At 41.5% G+C, this 19,418-nt stretch overlaps 2 protein-coding genes across 3 annotated transcripts in view; both read right to left on the bottom strand.

The window, feature by feature from the left end:
* Positions 1–1,194: 1,194 nt before the first annotated feature.
* Positions 1,195–11,008, bottom strand: PPP1R15B (protein phosphatase 1 regulatory subunit 15B). Its single transcript, XM_036754962.1, has 2 exons — positions 8,056–11,008; positions 1,195–4,009 (listed from the first exon to the last, which is right to left on the bottom strand). Exons 1-2 carry the CDS (start codon positions 10,522–10,524, stop codon positions 3,797–3,799), a joined length of 2,682 nt encoding a protein of 893 aa, XP_036610857.1. The 5' UTR covers positions 10,525–11,008; the 3' UTR covers positions 1,195–3,796.
* Positions 11,009–17,163: 6,155 nt separating this feature from the next.
* The window catches only part of PIK3C2B (phosphatidylinositol-4-phosphate 3-kinase catalytic subunit type 2 beta), a 77,797-nt gene continuing 75,542 nt past the window's right edge, over positions 17,164–19,418 (bottom strand). The window contains exon 34 of one of the 2 annotated variants that reach the window (XM_036756003.1): positions 17,164–19,289. In XM_036756003.1, coding sequence (XP_036611898.1) covers positions 19,101–19,289 — 189 coding nt within the window. In that variant the 3' untranslated portion in view covers positions 17,164–19,100. The remainder of the gene's footprint in view (positions 19,290–19,418) is intronic. The other variant, XM_036756004.1, reaches the window with a different exon arrangement.

Below are 19,418 nucleotides of genomic sequence, written 5' to 3' on the forward strand. Positions count from 1 at the left end.
CATGTAAGGGACAGCTAGGTGGTGCAGTGAGTAGAGCACCAGCCCTAGAGTAGGAGGACCTGAGTTCAAATCCAGCCTCAGACACTTGACACATTTACTAGCTGAGTGACCTTGGGCAAGTCACTTAATCCCAATTGCCCTACCCCCCTCCCCCCAAAAAAGACCATGTGAGTTCCTGTACCTAAAAAGTCTCAACACACTAAGCATGTTTTTATAAGCAAATGGAGAAGAGAAAGAGAAATCCTTTGAAATTCAATATTCCCAGAATTTGCTGGGTAATTTCATTGGCTTCATTTAATCACTTTTTCATCATATTTCATCACTTCATTTTAACAAGAGATGTCTATTTATTTGGAGACCCGTCTCCAAAATCTCAGATACGATCTAAGATTAGTTCAATCAAAATCTACTACAGAAGAGCTAAAATCAGGTATACTAAGAAAAGCAGCACATGTGCAGTGAGAGGATCTAATTCAGATCCAGCTCTGTGACTTTAGGAAAGTTATTTAACTTCTAAGGACACTTCCATTTCCTCAGCTTTAAAAGGAGGGAATTGGACTAGACTCCACAGGGTCCCTTTCCAACTCCAATCTCTTATGATCCTTTCTTCGTTATCTATAAAGAGATTTTTAATTGTCTATGTATTTTATTAATCCTTTTTCTCTTCCTCTTAGTAGGAACTCTTTGAGTTTGTTAACTTATATATCCTAGAAAATATACTAAATAAAAGAATTCCCTAAGAGATACTCAATTTAAAATAGTATTAAGCCTCCATTTCCATTGCGCATTCTGAAAAGAGCCACAAATTTCATACAGAACAAAGAACCCACCTCCTGGTAATTATTAAACTTTCACCACCTTTGATTCTTGGATGGCCTCACCAGACTTTTCAGATTGGCAGGAGCTTGTACTCACCTAGCAGAGCCTTGGAGAACTCAGACCACCTCCATGCCATAAGGCAGGGCTGTCCAACCTTAGATTTTTATTGAAACAATAGACAATATATTTTCATTTGCCATTTTAGTGAGAGCTCTGTGGTAGCTTGGCTTTGTTTACTAAAGCATTTATGTAAATTTCTGTGCTTGTAGACTGGCTGCATTTTGGACAGCCCTACCGTAAGGCATCAAGAGTATGAAATACATTAGGACTAAATAAGTTGAGATGCAACAATCTTAAGAAATTATTACAAACTAATTGATGCAAATATTTTTATTACAATTTTTACAAGATTAGTTTTGAACAGTTTATACAGTGAAATATAATTTTAGTTATAAAACCCCAACAAACAAGTTACATTTACATCAGGCCTGGGTCTGTAAAAGCCAATCTAGAAGTTTGCCAGTCTCCTAACTTTTACTTTGCAAAATTATATAAAAATAAAATCTGATAATTAGTTACAGTTTTGATTTAAAGATGAAAATGAAGAGGTGCTCTTTATAATATTTCACAACACTCAGAAACAAGCACATCTCTGTACACAGTCTCCCACATACTACACTGCCACTTAAAGCACCATAACAATTTTAAAGTTTTTATAGCTAGAACAGTACCACCATGTTTGCACTATAGCTAGAATGAAATTGACAGGACTCTTGATTTTCTTCAGTCAAACTCTAACGTGGTTCCCTCTCCTCAAAACCCTCAAGCCCAATACTTAAAAAAACAGGTTTTGGGGGGAAAAAATCCTCAACAAAAAAGTTTATTCACAGTTGTAGTGGTCTATTTCCCTGCCCACCACCCTAACCCAGAGCCAGAGGGGTTAAATATAAAAAGGGCCCAAATGAATGTTGTTCTAAAGTCCAAAGTAGATGTTCCATAGCTTCTATGTACACAAGAATTACACAAGGATTTTATCTGCACCATCTATGAAGAAAGACATTATGCTTTCAATTCAAAAAGATTTTCTCTTTATCAAAAAATTTAAATAGGGCAAATGATGCATGCTTTTTCTAAAACACAAAATGTTATTTGTAATTTAAAATAGCTTAAGGTATTATTAAGCAGATCATACAAGATATGGTCAATACCTTAGTAAAAGCACTCATCCCTGTGGTGTACATAAAATTCACCTTAGAACTAGTTTTAGTCTTTCTAAATTTTAAGGGAGGTCTATTTTGAAAGGAAAAAAAAAGAACAAGGACTTTCTTAAATACTCAAAAGTTTAAGTATCTTCATGGTAATGCACTCAGTGTGGATTTTAGAGTAAACTAGACATAAATGGAATAGTGGCCAGGTAGAGGATAAGCTGAGGTAGTTAACCTTCAAGGCCTTGTCTAATCCACTAGGTTCCTGATCTAAAGAATCATCTCCAACATGTGGTCAAGCCAGATTTGGAGATCTTTTCTCCTACCCACATCTTCCATTACCTATAACAGAAGGATGAGTAAAAAAATGAGACTGTCCTTTAAATATTCAGCTAATGTTCCCTCAACAAAGCAAATGCACAGACCCGCAAAACAGAAATAAGCTCAAACAGTAACTGCAAAAGCACAAAAACAAAGGTAACCTTTGGGCTAAGTTATTATTAACATGGCCTAGTTGTTAGTCTACAGTACTATCCTTTCCAAAAGGAATTGGGCTTTACCAATTTATTCGCCACTTCTCTGACACAAACTTGGAATGACTGAAGCCTATATTCCAATATTTGGAATTGGAAAATTCAAAACTGCCAGTTTCCAAGTTCACAGTGTTACCCTGACAAGTTTTCAAAGTGACAGTGCTGAGGCATGGTATTAATAACACTGTTTTGTTTTTTTTAAGAAGATAAGCAATCAAAACCAAATTGCTCTATGAATTCTTTTACCCTCTGCCCAGCAAGATTCAGCCAGGCTTAAGTTTAAAAAATAAAGCAAGTTTGTGCAATGGTATTAATGCTTCTGGATTTTATTTTATTATTTTATGCCAATCAATTGCTGCCTTTTAAAAATTAAAAGTTAATATACATTGAGGAAACACGAAAAATGTAAAGAACCTTTTTGAAGAGAGACCAGGTTCTCATACTACTGTCTACAATTTTCATGTGTGAATAGATACAAATTATGGGTAAACATAAAGCTTTCCAAAAGTAGGTTAACAGTATTTTTACAATCATTCCTGGCCACTCTGATCACTGAGGCCAGGGTTTTGTCTGAAATAAAATTAAAATTTACCACCAATCTCCTTTAACAAAACACAAAGTGTGAGATAAATTTCTTTAAATTTAGTAGTAGTATAAGCAAGACTGATTTCTTAGGCTTAAGGCAAGAGGGCAATTATTTTAAGTAGGTGGGGAAAAATACAACAGAAAATACAAGATCCTATTTTCTATTTGTTGGAGTGAAAAAGAAAAGTATAAAGAGCACAAAGACTTTAGACGGGCATACATACGTACTTTAAATTAGAATTGAAAGTGGGCTTTGAACCCTATAAATATTGTTTCCCTTCAAAGTTTAAAAAGTGCAAAATTACAACTTAATAGGTCCCATCTTCTTCCCCAAAAGCAAAAAAGATGTTCAAAACACATTCAACTTACATAATAGGATTAATTTCTTCAAGAAAATAAGAATTAAAAAAAGTCACACACCCCACACTCCTAGCTTTCATTGAGAGGTCTTATTTCAACAATAAAACCAGACACACACTTCAAAGTAGGTTTGTTGCACACAGGTAACGTTAAGTTGGGGGCACCGCATTCAAATTTCATTCCCTCTCAGAAACTAAAGGGCAACTGCCAACTTCAGCTCTTAAAAGGAAGACACCTCTTATGTTAAGAGGTAGTGTGTATTAGTGGGGCAAGAGGGCCATCACCTTCCAATCACTAGAAAACATTAAATCTTTTGTAGTATGTTTCCTGGAGTTTGTTAAAAATTTTCTGTCTGTGCTCAAATGTCAAGCAGTATCCAATAGCATCTTCTGTTTCTTGAATTCGTTTCTGGAACCGACATCCATCCCTTGCTAATTCTTCCCAGGGTCCTTTGCGATCTTCATCACTACTTATGTAATACTCAGTAACTTCTTCAAGAAAGGTTACCTACACAGACAAAATTATTTTAAAATTCAAACTAAATATATAAGCACTTTTGATTCTTTATATAATATGAACACAGTTATCAAAGCAGTTAGTCCTTATCTACTCTATATAGTACTACCGATTATCATACTCAAACTGACCTCTGTAACAAGTTTATTAGAAGTAGGAGGGAATAGGGGGATAGGAACTCAACTTACTCAGTAGCATAGGGTATTCCCTCTAACAATGTACCTTCTCTGTAATCTTGGCAACTTCCCCTGAGCAGGGTTAAGCAACTTGCCCAGGGTCACAGAGGCTTTATGTTACAAGTGGAACTTGAACCTCTTGACTCTGAGGTCCTCTCCACCTACTACACCATGACTGCTTGTATGGCATTAGAAAATCCTGGCTGAACAATATCTAGATGAGGACTGGATTTAAAAAATTAGGATTTTTTTATGCTTTGTTTAAGCTTTTATAGATAACAAAAGACATTAGTCCAAGTGAGATATTTAAATTTTCAAACTTACTTATATCTTCTGTCAATGGCAATATTTTCTAAATTATGTACTGCAAGCAAGCATTTGCCTGGAATGTTAGGGGCTTTAAGCTGACTCAAAGGATTTTGTAGTATTTTTTCAGAACCTATTAAAGCTATTTTTTTAAGTGTATGTATATATACATATATATATATATATATATATATATATATATATATAGATAGATAGATAGATAGATAGATAGATAGGGAAGCTCAAAATAAAGTTTGGAACAATATGGTTAAATATCCATTAAGTTTAGTTTTTCCCTATAAAGTTGCTTAGGTTCACAATTTAATATGGGATATAAAAAAGAAAATTTGTTAAAAATACTCCCTGAAAACTTAAAAATATGCCAATGCCTTTTAGTAAAGCTTCCTCTGCCAGTGTTTAACAACTTAATAAGAAAGTAGAAGAGTGTTATTTTATGAACAGTGAAAAAAGAACATTCAATAGAGTCAAAAGCCATAGGTTTAAATCCTGCCACTGCTGCTTAACACCAGCATGACCAGTTCTCAATTTCTTCAACAGTGAAAAGAAACAGTTTGAATAAATTCAAGTCCTTTGCAACTTATGAAAATTCCTATGTACAACAGAGCCAATGATAATGATGTACAGTGTTTTTAGGATAGTAATACATATAATTACTATTTTTCTCTGAAATAATTGTTTTTAGACTTTTTGTTGTTTAGTCGTTCAGTGGATCATACCTGTCCATAGATTTTCTAGGCAAGGATATTGGAGTGGTTTGCCATTTCCTTCTCCAGTGGATTAAACCAAACTGGTTAAGTGACTTGCCCAGGGTCACATTAAGCTAATAAGTGTCTGAGACCATATGTGAACTCATAAACTAACTTTAGGAATTTCTAAAAATGACAGAAGCTGTAAAAGTTTGACCAAGCCTGACCCAAAGAAAAGGTATGAAAAAACACCTCCCCCATTCCTCTGCAGAGAAGTAGGGGTCCACATGCATGGAACAATACATAAAATCATGATTTTTTAAGTGTTGATTGGTTTTTCTTACTCTTTTCCCCTTGTCCTCTTTAAAAAAATTCTTTGTTGTAAAACATGACTCTTTGGCAGTAGGAGGGACACAAGGAGAAATATATAGTTAATGCAAAAAAAAAGATATCAATAAAAATCTATTAAAAAGACAGATTTCTAAAATTATCCCATTAGTTCAAAATTCCACTCATAATATATGCAAATGAAGCTTTCAATAATGGCTTATTATTTAATATGTTCAAAGTAGATATATGGGGGAGATTATAATCTAGCTACAAAATGTCTTTTTTTACATTCCTATTAAATTGGTATATCCAAAATTATTTGTAATTTTTTTTATTTTTAAAGGGTAAAATGTAATAGGGCAAGCAATGGAATCCTTGGTCCTTTTTAACTCTTGCTTAATTGATAATACAGCACTCTCTTCCTAAGAGATCAGACTCTAATATGTAAATATCTGCCTTAAAGCATGTTCAATAGTTACATCAGCCAATCCCATTGTGGCTCACAGCTTTCATTCTTTTTACATCAGGCCAAGGAATGCCCCTGAGTATAATTACTAGGTATTGTAATATAATACTAGATATTGCATTCAGGTCATTATTCACTTCTTGGGTCACTAGGAAAATTTTACAATTAGCTTCAAACTATTAAATCTCTATTTTTACTACCTGTGTGCAACCCTACCCAAATCACTTCTGATTGCTTCAATCTCTTCAACAGTAAAATATGGGGGAGTTGAACTAAATAGATGTCATTAAAGGTGCCTTTCCATCTAAAAGGACTTTAAGAATCAGATGCATAAGCAGGCTGCATATACAGCTGAATGTGGATACAGAGGAAGTCCCACTAAATAGCAAAAGGAAGTTCTCTTCCTTTTCTACACAATTACAACAGGGCTCAAGATAACCTGTAGGTACAACATCCCTAAGAATTATTACGATTCAAACACTTCTCCTCTCAGCCCTACCCTAACCCCCTCCCCCACCCCCACTCCCAAAAAGTGACAACAAGCAAACAGGTAATTCATTGACAAGTTCATAACTTTCAGAACTAAAGAATTTTTTTCTATCAAGGAATTCTAGAGTTATAAGGAGCTTTCTATAATGATCCCCTAAAACTAATCACTTCAATTTACAGATGAAGAAACTTGAGACCTAGAATTTAAATGACTGGATCAAGATTATAAAGTAATAAAGTGATGATACAACTGGGACAAAACCAATTTCTCATCAGATCTGTGGGGATTTAAGTAAATATTTAACATTTTAATATTAGTAATTGATGGCATCTTGAGGGAATGTCCGTTAAATACATCAGAAAAATGAAGGCCTCATGATAGGGGTGGAATTTCCTGAACGGAGAACTGACTGTACATTCTTGAAACTCCAAGGTGGAGTAGAATGAAGCCAAAACCCTTATATGGTCAAAAGGAGGTCTTTGAAGAGCCTCAGCCCCAATCCTTTCTCTTCCTGGAAAAAGGGTGAAGACATACCGGTTTTAGTCATCAAATTTAAGACAAGCTCACACAAAAAAAAACCCACTGCTATTAATCAGCAGACACCAGAAAATCTTTGCCTTTAGAGACAAACAGAATTAAAAAAGGAAATCCATAAAGATGACTACCTGGTTTCTTTCTAATGAGTTGGTAAAATGCTAATAGTTGTTTTTTTAGAAACTAGTTTGGCAGTAAGAGTTTCACCACAGGTCCAGGAATAAGAAATAATTCAAGATATACACAACAAATAACTATAATTTGACTGTATACACGTATTGGCTATTATTGGCAAACCAGACTATTTTAAAAATTTCATATTTAAAGTAACCAATCTAGTCAAAACCAAGCTCTTACAAAAATTAGCAATTGTGGGAGGAAACTGAATTTTGTTTTTATATTGAAAAAAATCGAATATGAACATGTAGGTCGGTCCATACAGCCTTATACTTTACTACCACCACCCTTGGACTACTAAAAACGTAAAACAAATTAGAGAATAAAGTTCAACAACAGATGTTATAGTCTCATACAGTAATAATGAAAATATACATTTCGTTAAAACAGTATCTTACAAAATCCATTTGGTCCTCATAATGAGAAATTCCCAAAACCTGGAAAAATGAGATTTTTATAAATGAGTGTAATTTGATGTTTTTGTCCCCTGAAAACAGGAAGTGTGTCATAAGTAAGGAATCTCCACTTTATCATACTAAAATGACCTTTTAAACATTAGATTGTGAATTAAGTGGAAAATACTATTTGTGTGCAACTATGCTATAGCTGAAATAATGGATAAACCACACTAAAAACAGCAGTTTGTTATTAACTTATCTGTCGTATCAGGATCTTTACTTTGGAATAAAAACAAATCATCTAACATGAGAAAAAATGTAAAGGGACCATTTAACCATTTCTTAATCCAAAAATTAGAAAGGACATTCCCAAAAACATATTTCATATCATCATCCCTAAAAGTCCTTATGAAAATACATATCATTAATCATACAAATAAAAAAGAAATGTACCTTTTTTCTTCTGGTAGATGTGCATCCGTCTCTGGGAAGAAGCCCATACTGGACGTCTGAGATTCCAGTCTCTGGGCTTCCCAACAGCTGTACCTCACAACTAAGTTGTACTTCACTCCGAGAGATGGCTACTGCGGACTCAGTCCGTCTGCTGGAGTCACATCTGTCTTTCCCTTTCTTCCCTGCTGTCTGAAAAGGTGCTTTAAAATTAAAAGGGTTGTAGGGGTCATCGGAGTTACTGAACGAGTTCCAGAGTTTTAAATTCTCTGCTTCATCCGCACTAGACTCCCAATCATCTTCTTCTCCAGAGCTATGGTCGGGAGAACCTGGTGGGCTTTCAGTCCAGGAAGAATCTTCTCCATCAGACTTTCCCGAAGAGTTATCCTCTGAATTGTAATGGTCTCCGCTAATAGTTCTAGCAGCAGTTTGAATTGTCGCTGTAAAGTTTTGAGGGTTGTACGGGTCTATACTGTAGAAAGAGTTCCAAAGGTGAAGGCCTTCGGAATGCTGTTTGCCAAGGTCTGATTCTGAAAGAGAACCATCACTATCGAAACCATCATCTTCACCTTCCTCATCCCAATTCTCACCCTCAGACTCAGTACTTGTCTCCTGGTCACTGGACGCACCCCCCAAAATATAATCTATCAATTTGTTACTACATGCTGGTCTGGCAGAAATAGGAAAGTCATCTTCGATATCTAAGCTGTCAACCACACTTGGTTGAACATCCACAGTGTCTCTCTCTACAGACAGATCACAAGTCGGCCAGTTTTCTTCCTGACTTTCCAAAAGAGTGGGAATCTCTTTTATCAACAACCCTATTTTGTCCTCAGTTGGGTCCTCTTTGCCTCCTACAAGGGCCTGTGTGGAGGGAACAAACTGTACAGGACTGTCTGTACAACATTCAGATTTCGAGGCTTGGCTCAGGTCAATTCGAAGCAGGTTGTGTTCCTCCTCCAGGCTGTGATAGCCATGATCCTGGTCAGGGGTGGGTAGTGCTTGTCCTTTGCCAGCCTGCTGCAAGAATTCCAGGCGTTTCATTCGAAGGTGGTGGATTTCTGGCAGACCCTCTGTGGAGAGGGGTGATTTGTGCGGACATCCCTGCCAGGAGGCTCCCGGACCCTCTGCGTTCAGGGGCTGGGGCTGGTGACTCTGGTCAGCAGCCAAAAAGCAGCTCTCCAGGGTTAGTGTCTGGAAGTCGCCCACCTCTGTGGTCTCGAAGCTATTCTGACAGGTGAGCTCCACGTGAGACAGGTAGTTCAGGCCGGCCGGGTTCAGCACGTAAGAGACCACGTCGAAATTGTTCAAGTGCTGAATGTTCAGGGCGCCGCTGGGCGAAGAACAGAGGTCCTTGTCCGGGAACAGCTGGGCTTGGAGGCTGCTCTGCACCAGCTCGGCCCCCCACAGCTGCTGCTGCAGGAGAAGGGAGCGCGCCGCGGGGTCCAAAGGGCTCCCCTTGCTCTCCAGCTCTAGGCGCACGTCTCGCGGGCCGCACGGCCAGTGGATGCCCTCCTCCAGCCACTTCAGGGGGGCGGGAGCGGGGTCGTCGGAGGGGTGGTCGCGGCTGGAAGCCTTGCGGGCGGCGGGGCCGGCGGCACCGTCCCCACCTGCTCTTGGGGCTCTCTTCACCGCGGCCAGCTCCAGCCACCTGCCGGGGATCATGGCCCCCAGGAGCTGGCCCCACAGCAGCACCTTCTGCAGCAGGCTGGGCAGCGGCGCCAGGAGCTGCGCCAGCAGCGACAGCCAGGCCCGAGCCCGGGCTTCGGCCGGGGGGCTGCCGGCTGCCGGGGCCGGGCAGGGGGAGCTCGAGCCCTGCGGCGCCTGGCGGGGAAGCGCAAAGAAGGGCAGCCGGAACCACGAGCCCCGCTCTCGGGGCACCTGGGCTCCAGGCTCCATGGCCTTCTCGGGGCGGTCACTCGGGGTGGCGGGGCGGGGACTCGGCACGAGCCAGCCGACTCTTACACGACCTCGGCCCGGCCGAGCGGCGGAGCCGGTGCTGCGGGCCGATGACGATCCGCGGCACGGCAGGGGCGCCACGGGGGGAAGCGGCGGTGACGGCGGCGAGCGGAGAGCCGAAGAGCGACAGGCCGAGCGCAGGCGGTGGCCGGGGAGGCGGCGTCCATGGCGAAGGGACAGGCGGCGAGCCCGGGAGGGGCCGGGAAGGAGCTGCCTCAGGCAGGCGGAGGCCCCGTCACCATAGAGAGGACCCCTCGGGCGGCGGCTTCGACGAGATGAGCGGACGCGCTGCCCCTCGGCGGCTGCAGGCGGCGGGGGGCCCGGAAGCCGGCAGACGCCCAGGCAGAGAGACACCCAAAATGGCCGCAGCGCCGGCGTCGGCACGGGACAGCCCGCAGCGAGCAGGGACGGAACAAGACAGGGCGCGCCGGCCGCACGTCGCCGCCTCTTGGCCGCGCGCCGACGAACGTCAGCCGCTAGCGCACGGGTAGGAGGGGCTTTTCTCGCCCTCATCCGGGCCTCCTCGCGTCGGTCCCACCCTCCCCCTCCCCCACTCCTCCTTCTCTTCTCCCTTTTGCGAGCTCTTACCCACCCCCCGCGTCGATCTGACTGGTGCGCTGGAGTTGCATCAGCCGGGCTGGGAGCGCGCGCGCGTGCGCAGTAGACTCTCTGGGGTCTCCGAGGAGACCAGCCCTCACACGGTCTAGGCTGATGACTCGCTGTAGGAGGTGGTTCAATGCAAAGAGCAGCCCGAAGCTGTTAGTATACGCAAGCAGCGGTGTAAACACACAGCTTATACCTACACGCCACCTTGCGGGGCTTTAGTATCGGTGGGGGATGAGAGGAGGGTCTCGTGACCTTTGACCCGAGTGATGATGCAGTCGCTAAACATGCTAGCACTTAGATGAATAAGTCTCTTCTTGCGACAGAGGAAAAAAATTCTGAACCCAAGCATGAATCACATGCTCTGTCAGCTTTGGAGATCCTGAGATGATGTGTTTGCCTCCCTACGGGGCTACCTCTTTTCACAGAGGGGGAAACTGAGGTCACAGAGGAGGGGATGGGTCACAGAGGATGGAGGAAATTTCCTCCCATTCCCCAGAGCTCTCAGTCTTCTTCTCTCCCGTGCCCTCTCCCAACTCGTACAGAGACCAGTCAATTCCTATTTGAACAGCTTCCAAGCCAGGTGTTTTTAAGTGCCCAGACAGGTTCTCAGACCTAAAATAAACCCAAGGTGGGGGAAAAGACCTCTGTTTGGTCAGGTTGTTCGGGTGGGTAATCTTAGCCTCTGAATTGTATTTACCTTTGTGAACAGGTTTGTTTTTCCACTAAAGCTTAGTATTGAGAAAGGTGTTGGTTATTGGAACACAGGGGCAGCAAGAATTGGATGCCAGCTCCCTCTAATTACTATGAGTGATTGAAGACATAACGATTGACGACTTCAGAAGACTAAAGGATGAAGTATGTCCCCTAACTCTTAGCAGTATAGCAGAGCAAAACATACACACGGTCAGACGTGACCAATATGTTGATTTGTTTTGCTCATCTCCACTTGTTACAACGAAGGGTTATTATGGAGGAGTCATTGGGAAGTGACAACTGGTGTAAAAAGAATGTTAATTAAAACATGTTTAAGTAAACTTTTTTTTAAAAGAAAAGTAATAAATAGAGTTTCATAAGTGGAAAGGCTGTAGGGCTGGAAGTGAATTCATATTGTAATCCAATGCTTTTTATACGGGAAGAAAGGGATGCTAGCAGAGGTAAGTGATTTGGCCAGGTTGTACAGGTAGCTAGGACTCTTTTTCTAGGTAGAGATCTACCCACAACTGGCAAGCCTAGAAACATCTCAGTTATCCCTTGATGCTGATGCCTCTGGGCAAGGATGTTAAATTGGACAAAATAGTGATCTGTTGAGATCACAGCACCTTCCCAGTGGCCAGAACTCTCAGGTGGTCATTTATCACATAACCCTGAGCAAGACCTTTTCCATTCATATAATAATGATGTCCCATGCCTCCATTTCCCAAGCCATTCACTTGGGATAATAGTCCCTGTCTCTCAGGGTCTTTCTGAACAGTGAAGAGAGGCCAGAGGAAACTCATTTGTAGTCAAAAGAATAAGGGATCTGTAGTCGGCTCCAAACAAGTCACTGAACTGCTCTGTGCCTCTGTTTCCTAATCTGTAAATCGAGAGGGTTGGATTCATGTATCTAAAAATTCCTTTCCAAGTCTTAATTTATCCTGCAATGTTCCTATGATCTGCCTAAATCAAGAAAATGGGATTCAATGATATCTTGGGTCCCTTTCAACTTAAAAATCCTACAATTCTATAAAACAAGTATCTTTACTACAAAAAAAAAATGAAAGAAAAATAAAGTGTCAACACACCAACAACATGCCTCTTTAAACTTATCAATTTGTAGGGTAAGGACAGGGTAGCTCTGTACACATTGATAAGGAGGAAGGCTACCATGGACCCAGAAGTATCTTCAGAAGAGACTGGCTGCCCTTGGCTAGACTGAATGGCACTCAGTCAGAAGGCTGTTAAAACTTTGATGATTTGTGACTATCATACACAGTGATTTTGCTGGGGCTCTGTGTAAGGTGGAAAAGAGTTAAGGAAAGAAGTAAGGAAGTGGTTTTTCTGTCTAAAGATTCATAGAAAGTCTGTTATATAAAGGAACATGGCCTGAAACGTGAGTGCCAAAGAGATCCACGTGGGGCAAGCACACCCAGGTGCTTGTGCTGAGCTCGGTAACCTGATTTAAGAGCATAGGAGAAGTTTACTAAGCTCCACTCCCCTTCTCTATTTAGAATAACATTAAGAAAAATTTTAACTAATCTGAATGAGAAATCTTATCAGTCTTTCTTTAACTATGAATTCCAAAACAATGTTTTCTTTTCATATTTTTACTAAAGGCCTAATTATCAAGCCTTTTATCCTGTCCTTCCCACCAGGACCTCCTCCCTACGGAACAAATAAGCATAGTCAAATAAAGCAACGCCCATATTGGCCATGTCCAAAAAATGTGTGTCTCATTCTACAGGTTAGTCCATCACCTTTCTATAAGGAAAAAGGTGGGTAGATTCTTTATCATCATCCTCCACAATCCTGATAGCGTCAAAGATTGCTTTGATGGTTTGATTGATTTGGATTTATGGAGCAAAAGCCCTAACTAGTTTCTAAAAGAAGTGGCTTAATTAGCTCAGGAAAGAGTTTTATTGTTGAATTGGTTCAGTCCTGTCCAATTCTTCCTGACCCCGTTTTGGGGGTTTTCTTGGCAAAGATTCTGGAGTGGTTTGCCATTTCCTTCTCCAGCTCATTTTACAAATGAGAAAACTGAGGCAAACGAGGTCAAGTGACTTGCCCCAGGGTCACATAGCTAGTAAGTGTCTGAGGCTGGATTTAATTTTAGGAAGATGATTCTTCCTGACTCCAGGACTGGAATGAATACTCCCTGAAATTGATTAGGGATCAATCAGACTAAGAAGAATGCCTTAATTCAAGTAACAGAATTAGCTTTAAATTTTAAGAGAAAAATATTTAAAGGGAGTAGTTAAAGAAGGACTTAATGATTTTAGGGAAATTATTTTCCATGCAGTTCTGAAAGTTTTTTTATTATTGTAGTTTAAGGAAACAATAAACTTCAAACTCCATTATGTTACTATTATTCCATTGATCAGCTGTGCTGACTTTTTTTATCTTTAAAAAAAATAGTATCATATGAGATGGCTCCCTTTGGGAAGGGAGGGGGGAGGGATACATAGGATAACTATGGTAATGTAAAAATCAAAAAATATCAAAACTTTTTTTAAAAGTTACTATTGTTCTGTTCAAGCAAACCAAAAATTCTCACTCTGTACCCTTACTCTTCTTGACTATAGAATTTTGTCTTTGTTCTCGAACACTATAAACTCTAAGTAGAAAATGGCTTGAGACAGAGAGATTTTTCAAAAGCAGCATCTACTCTGTAAAATCTTTGGACTCCTCTAAGCAGAAATGTCTAATTTAATTAACAAATCTATTTCTGACACACTTGTGACCAGAATTAGAATGCTGGGTTTTTCTTTGACAGGTCCAAGGAGGTGCCCCACCCTCCCCCCAAATAACTCCCACTCCCTGACACACAGTAGCTAAAACCCCACTCTGAACTCACAAGGCCCTAATCAACCACACCAGTCATGAACTACTTTGAGCCATCCAGTATGCTACAATGGACAGAATGCTGGGTCTGGAATTAGGAGATCTGCTATTTATTTCTTCTAGATCTCAGATTCCTCATCTGTAAAATACGAGGTTTAGACTAAGCATTGTCTGACATTCTGATCAAGACCATAACTAGGTCAGGGAGAGAGGCAATTTTCCCCAGGGCTCTGCAGTTTGGAGAACACTGACAGCTCCTTCAGCAGCAAAGGAACAACTGAGCTTAGTAGATAGATGGAAAGAACTATTAGTTAAAATAGGAAGCTACTCCTGGCCCACTATGTGGGCTCTCTCTCTCTCTCTCTTCTTGCCTGCCACACATACGTACCCCTTCTATATAAAGGAGTTGACCTCCCCATCCTCTTCTACCCAACCCCCACTATTTCTCATATATTTATGAATGTGTATGTACATATACGAGTTAACTTGTAAAGGGTATACATATATATATGTATGTATATATATATATAACTCATATATGTACATATATATCCTTTCTAGGCCTATTCATTATCATTTAATCGTAGATTGAAAGCTAAAACTGGGAGGAACCTTAGACATTATCTAATCTAACCCCCTCCTTTTACTGAGGAGGAAACTGAGGCCCAAACAGATTAAGTCACTTAGCAGATAGACAGCCAGAGGAGTTCAAATGTGTCCCCACCAGAATGGGAGCTCCTCAAAAGCATGGCTTTGTCTTTTCTATTTGTATTCCTAGCATTTAGCACAGTTCTTTGCATAGTAAATGCCTCATTCATTCTTTGACTGAGGTCACACAGTGGCAAAGCTGGACTTGGAACCATAATCTCTGACTTCAAATCCAGTGCTCTTTCTTCCGAACCATCCTGCCTCTGTCATTGGTGTTCAACGGTTTCAGTTGTGTCTGGCTCTCCATGACCCTATTTTGGGGTTTTCTTGGCAAAGACTCAGAGTGGTCTGCCACTTCCTTCTCCGGCTCATTTTACAGAGGAGGAAACTGAGGCAAACAGGGTTACGTGACTTACCCAGGATCCCACAGCTAGCAAGTGTCTGAGGCCAGATTTGAACTGGGGAAGATGAGTCTTCCTGACTCCAGGCCTGCTGCTCTATGGACTATTGCTCCACCTAGCTGCCTTTCTCATAGTCTCGCTATTCTTCCTTCACCCCCTCATCCTTATCCACTCCTTCAGATGCTCATTTCTTGATCCATATTTGTAAAATTCTGTGAGGAAAAATGTTCTACAAATGGCCTTTACTTGGACTTACACAGGGATTCAAGTTTCCTTTTGGGAAGCATTGGATTTTGCTTCTCTGAAGTTCCAAAGTCCAGAGCAGTGGCGACACCTTAAGGCCAATGACGTATCCTGCAGCTAGTTAATTTTCACTGTTGACCAAACAGAAACACCCAAGGAATCCCTGTCAAATCCCCACCTCTTCCAGCTTCTGTTTGACTCACTACTGGAAAATTTATAAACTGTGTGAGTAAATTCCCCACCCTCTCGTTTCTTTAATCGTCATCATCACAATCTGAGGAAAAAGAATTATTTTCCTCTTTCCTCTGTACAGCGTCAGTAACAGGTCTATCACACCCTGCCCCCCCTCCCCCATTACCTTATATTTGCCTCGATTATACTTTGTATTTCTTTATGTATGTGTAGCATCTCCCTCCAGCAAGACCATTAAGATCCTTGAGGGCAAATTCTGCTACATTTTTGTCACTGTATCCCTCACAGTAAGAGCTTAAATAAATGCTTGCTGAGCTGAATTTAAAATATATTAGATTTGGAATTTGAAGACCTAGGACTGAATTCTATTTCTGCTACTTACAAGCTAAATGAATTGTGACAAGTCACTTAACATAGGCATTTCTAGCCTTCAGTTTCCACCTTGGAGTCATTATATGATCTCTTCCAGCCCTAACTCATATCAAGTGCTCAGTCTCAGTAGGATAGGACAGCATTCCCTTTCTCTACTAGCAGGGGAAGTGTAGGGCAGAGACCATGGTATATTGGGATCTATTGAAAGAAATGAGAATGTTTAGCCCGGAGAAGAGACATCTTAAAAACTTTTCATGGAAGAGAGGGCAGAACTAGGAAAAACAAATGGAAATTGCCATGGGGAAAAGTTCAGGCTTTTCTATAAGGAAAGATTCCCCAACAATTAGAGATGCCAGTGAGGTGTCTTGGGAGACAGCAAATTCCTTATCACTAGAGATCTTATACAGAAGGTGGACTACCACTTGTGCAGGATGTGATAGAGGAGATGCCCAATCAGGTCCAGATTGGAGTAGATGACCTTGGAGGCTCCTTATGAAAGGCTGTGGTTTTACATACTAAACTTTCTTGCAAAGGCAAGGATATCACTGTGGTCACTGGCCCAATATTCCATATAACCTTATACTTAATGCTTCAATATAGCAACAGACCAGCAGCTGGTGTCTGGGAACCAACCAAGACAAGAATGTGAGGGTCTTGTCATCAGAAGATTGACCTTATGGAGGAGAATTCTTTGGCCATGGTGACTCATAAAACAGATTACACAAAGGCTAGTAAAAGATTCAATAAGGGTTTAGAGAAATTTGTGTATAATCAGGGTTTGAAAACTGACTGTATCCTGGGATTTGTAGTTCAGAAAGATAGTCCCTCAACTATAAATCCCAGGATGCCAATAATCTCTCAAAATGTATAATGGATTAGATCCATAAGGGAAACCAGAGTCACCTCTCAAAACTTCCCGACATTTTCCAATTGCCTTCATATAGGACAACTGTGCCTTCCCCCATATCCCTTGGTACCAGTATCATGGTTGAAATCCTAAGCTGGATGCCCCATGGTTCTGACCCAGTAAAATAATTTTCATGTGGGTAACTGAAGCACTATGAGCCAAAAGCAGATAAGATGTTTAGCCCACACCAGATATTTTGAACCCAAACCTCTCAGCACCTGTTAGCTTTGAAAGCCATCAATTCTGTTCCTTGAATGTTATTTATTAAAAAATACAGTTCCAGAGAAAGTGAGAAACACATGGGGCCATGGGGAAGTGGGTACAGTATGGAAGCCTCTTTTTACCAAGGCTGCTGGGGTATACAAAATAAAATAAGCTCCAAGCAATGGCCTTAAAACACTCCTGGTCCACTCATCTGGGAAGGCCCCACATGCAAGTTTAACAAGGGGTAACAACAAGAACCCAGCTTCCTTCTCCGCTCTTTTTAATATAAAAGAAAAATAGAGACTTTGGGGCTAATGTTGTGTATCCAACTGGAGCTGTTCTCTCCAGTCCTTGGGAGAGTACATACACAAAGCATTATGGATCAGAGGGTTTCTGATCCTAGAAGTGGTGAAAGTTCTGGGAGGAAAACCAAGACAACCGGAAGAGTGGCTTCTGGCCTCATTTCTTTCCGCTTTCCATCATGGGGCTAGAGGAAGAAGCAGTTTAATTTAACTACCCTAGTTCAGTTTTAAATATAATGTTCAAAATCTCTCCTTTGCCACAGAAGACTCTGAAAAATGAAGCCCCAAAGGCAGCATCTAACATCCACAGGTGGAAGACTAAGGGCTACAAGGAAACTTTTTCCCCCCTCCCAACTCCTGAAGTAGGTGATAGGGGGATGACCACACCTTCCACTCCAGTTCCTTGTCAGCTAAACCCAGAAAAGTAGAGGAAGACACAAAGCAGCTAACAGCTCCATCTCATTTCACTCCAGTTATAGATATCCCTTGAGCTCCAGACTGGACAGATGGATGGGATTGTGGGAAGGAGGAAACCATTATATAAAAAGAATAGGCAAATAAGAAAGAAAATTAGTTCAAGAGAGAATAAGAGGAAAAGAGAAACGAAAAGTGGTGAGGAAGGAATGCTTCTCAGAAATGACCTGAAAGGCAAAGTTGATTTATTTCCTCTTTGCCCCAGGCTCTGTCTAACTCAAGGTCCAGACCACGCAATGAGGGCTGCTTGTTTCAGGATCCAGTATGGCATTTTGTCCCACCAGAGGAAACACAGAAGGGTAGATGAAAGCAAATCCCTGGTAGCCTCCTGAAGAGGACCCAGTGGATGGTAGGGGGAAGGGGTGGAAGACAAGGGTGATCAGATCAGATCCTACTGAAGTGAGGGAGTAAGGTGAATCACTCCCCCAGAAGAGCATGGTCCCCTGAACACAGGTCACCCCTGGCAGGACCCCAGAAATGGAAGTCCCTTCCTTACACATGTACAAATTATACAGCTCTCCTTTGGAAGCAAAATCTCTAACAGGCACAGAGGAGCAGGCATCTGTCCTAGCACATGCTCCCCTACCTCTCCATCTCTCCCCCAGCCTGCCCCCAGAGGGAAGGAGGACTCTAGGAGGGGACCTAATGGACCCCTTCCCTGTCCCCCTCCAAAAAAAAATTCCTATGGATAGAAAAAAAACCCTAGGGAAAAGTCCAATAAGAACCTTATCAATAATACAAAAGGATACCAAACATTCTTCCCACCCCCCACCCCCACTCTCTAAGGCATATACCAATTCTCATAATGCCTCCCTGTCCAGTTAGGACAAAATTACTATTTCATTTTTTAAAAATAAAAATTAAGATATCCACCTCTCCTCTTTTAAAAAAAAGTTTCCCCAATGTCCCCACCCTGTTCCCACCCCAACCCCAACCAGGCATTGCTCCCTTGACACAAGGTAAACTTAAAACTCTGTTGCACCCTTGCAGCCATGATGGAATTGCCCATCACAACCCGAGTTCAATCTGAGGATGGAGGGATGGGGAAAGATTGCTCTCTCTCCCTCCCAGCATTGGAGGCTAGATCCACCTGTATAGGGGATAAAATGCTCCTAGGGCCATGACTTTGCCCATTTTCAAGAAAAGGAAGTGATTCATGTTCTGCCATCATCCTGATGGTCCTGGGCCATGGCTATGCTGGGCTCACACAATTCCATGGCTTCGGGATCCTAGTTCAAACCAACCCATCTTCTCCTGAGTCAGGTCCAGCTCCCGAAGACGGATGTGAACCTCCCCAAGGAGGACATTTTCCCAGAATCCTTGCTCACTCAGTACACTCAATTGCAAGTCCCGCTGTTGGAGGTCTCCTTTAGGGATCCCATCATACACCAGCTGCAAAGGCAAGAAAGGGAAGAGAAAAAAGACCAGTAAAAGTAAGAAAGAGAGCTTTGAGGGCCCAGAGGGTACCTAGGGACACAGGCCATGAGGGGACTGTGGCCTTACGCCCACAGATACACCAAG

Source organism: Trichosurus vulpecula, chromosome 4 (assembly GCF_011100635.1).
Source record: "Trichosurus vulpecula isolate mTriVul1 chromosome 4, mTriVul1.pri, whole genome shotgun sequence".
Lineage (NCBI taxonomy): Eukaryota > Metazoa > Chordata > Mammalia > Diprotodontia > Phalangeridae > Trichosurus > Trichosurus vulpecula.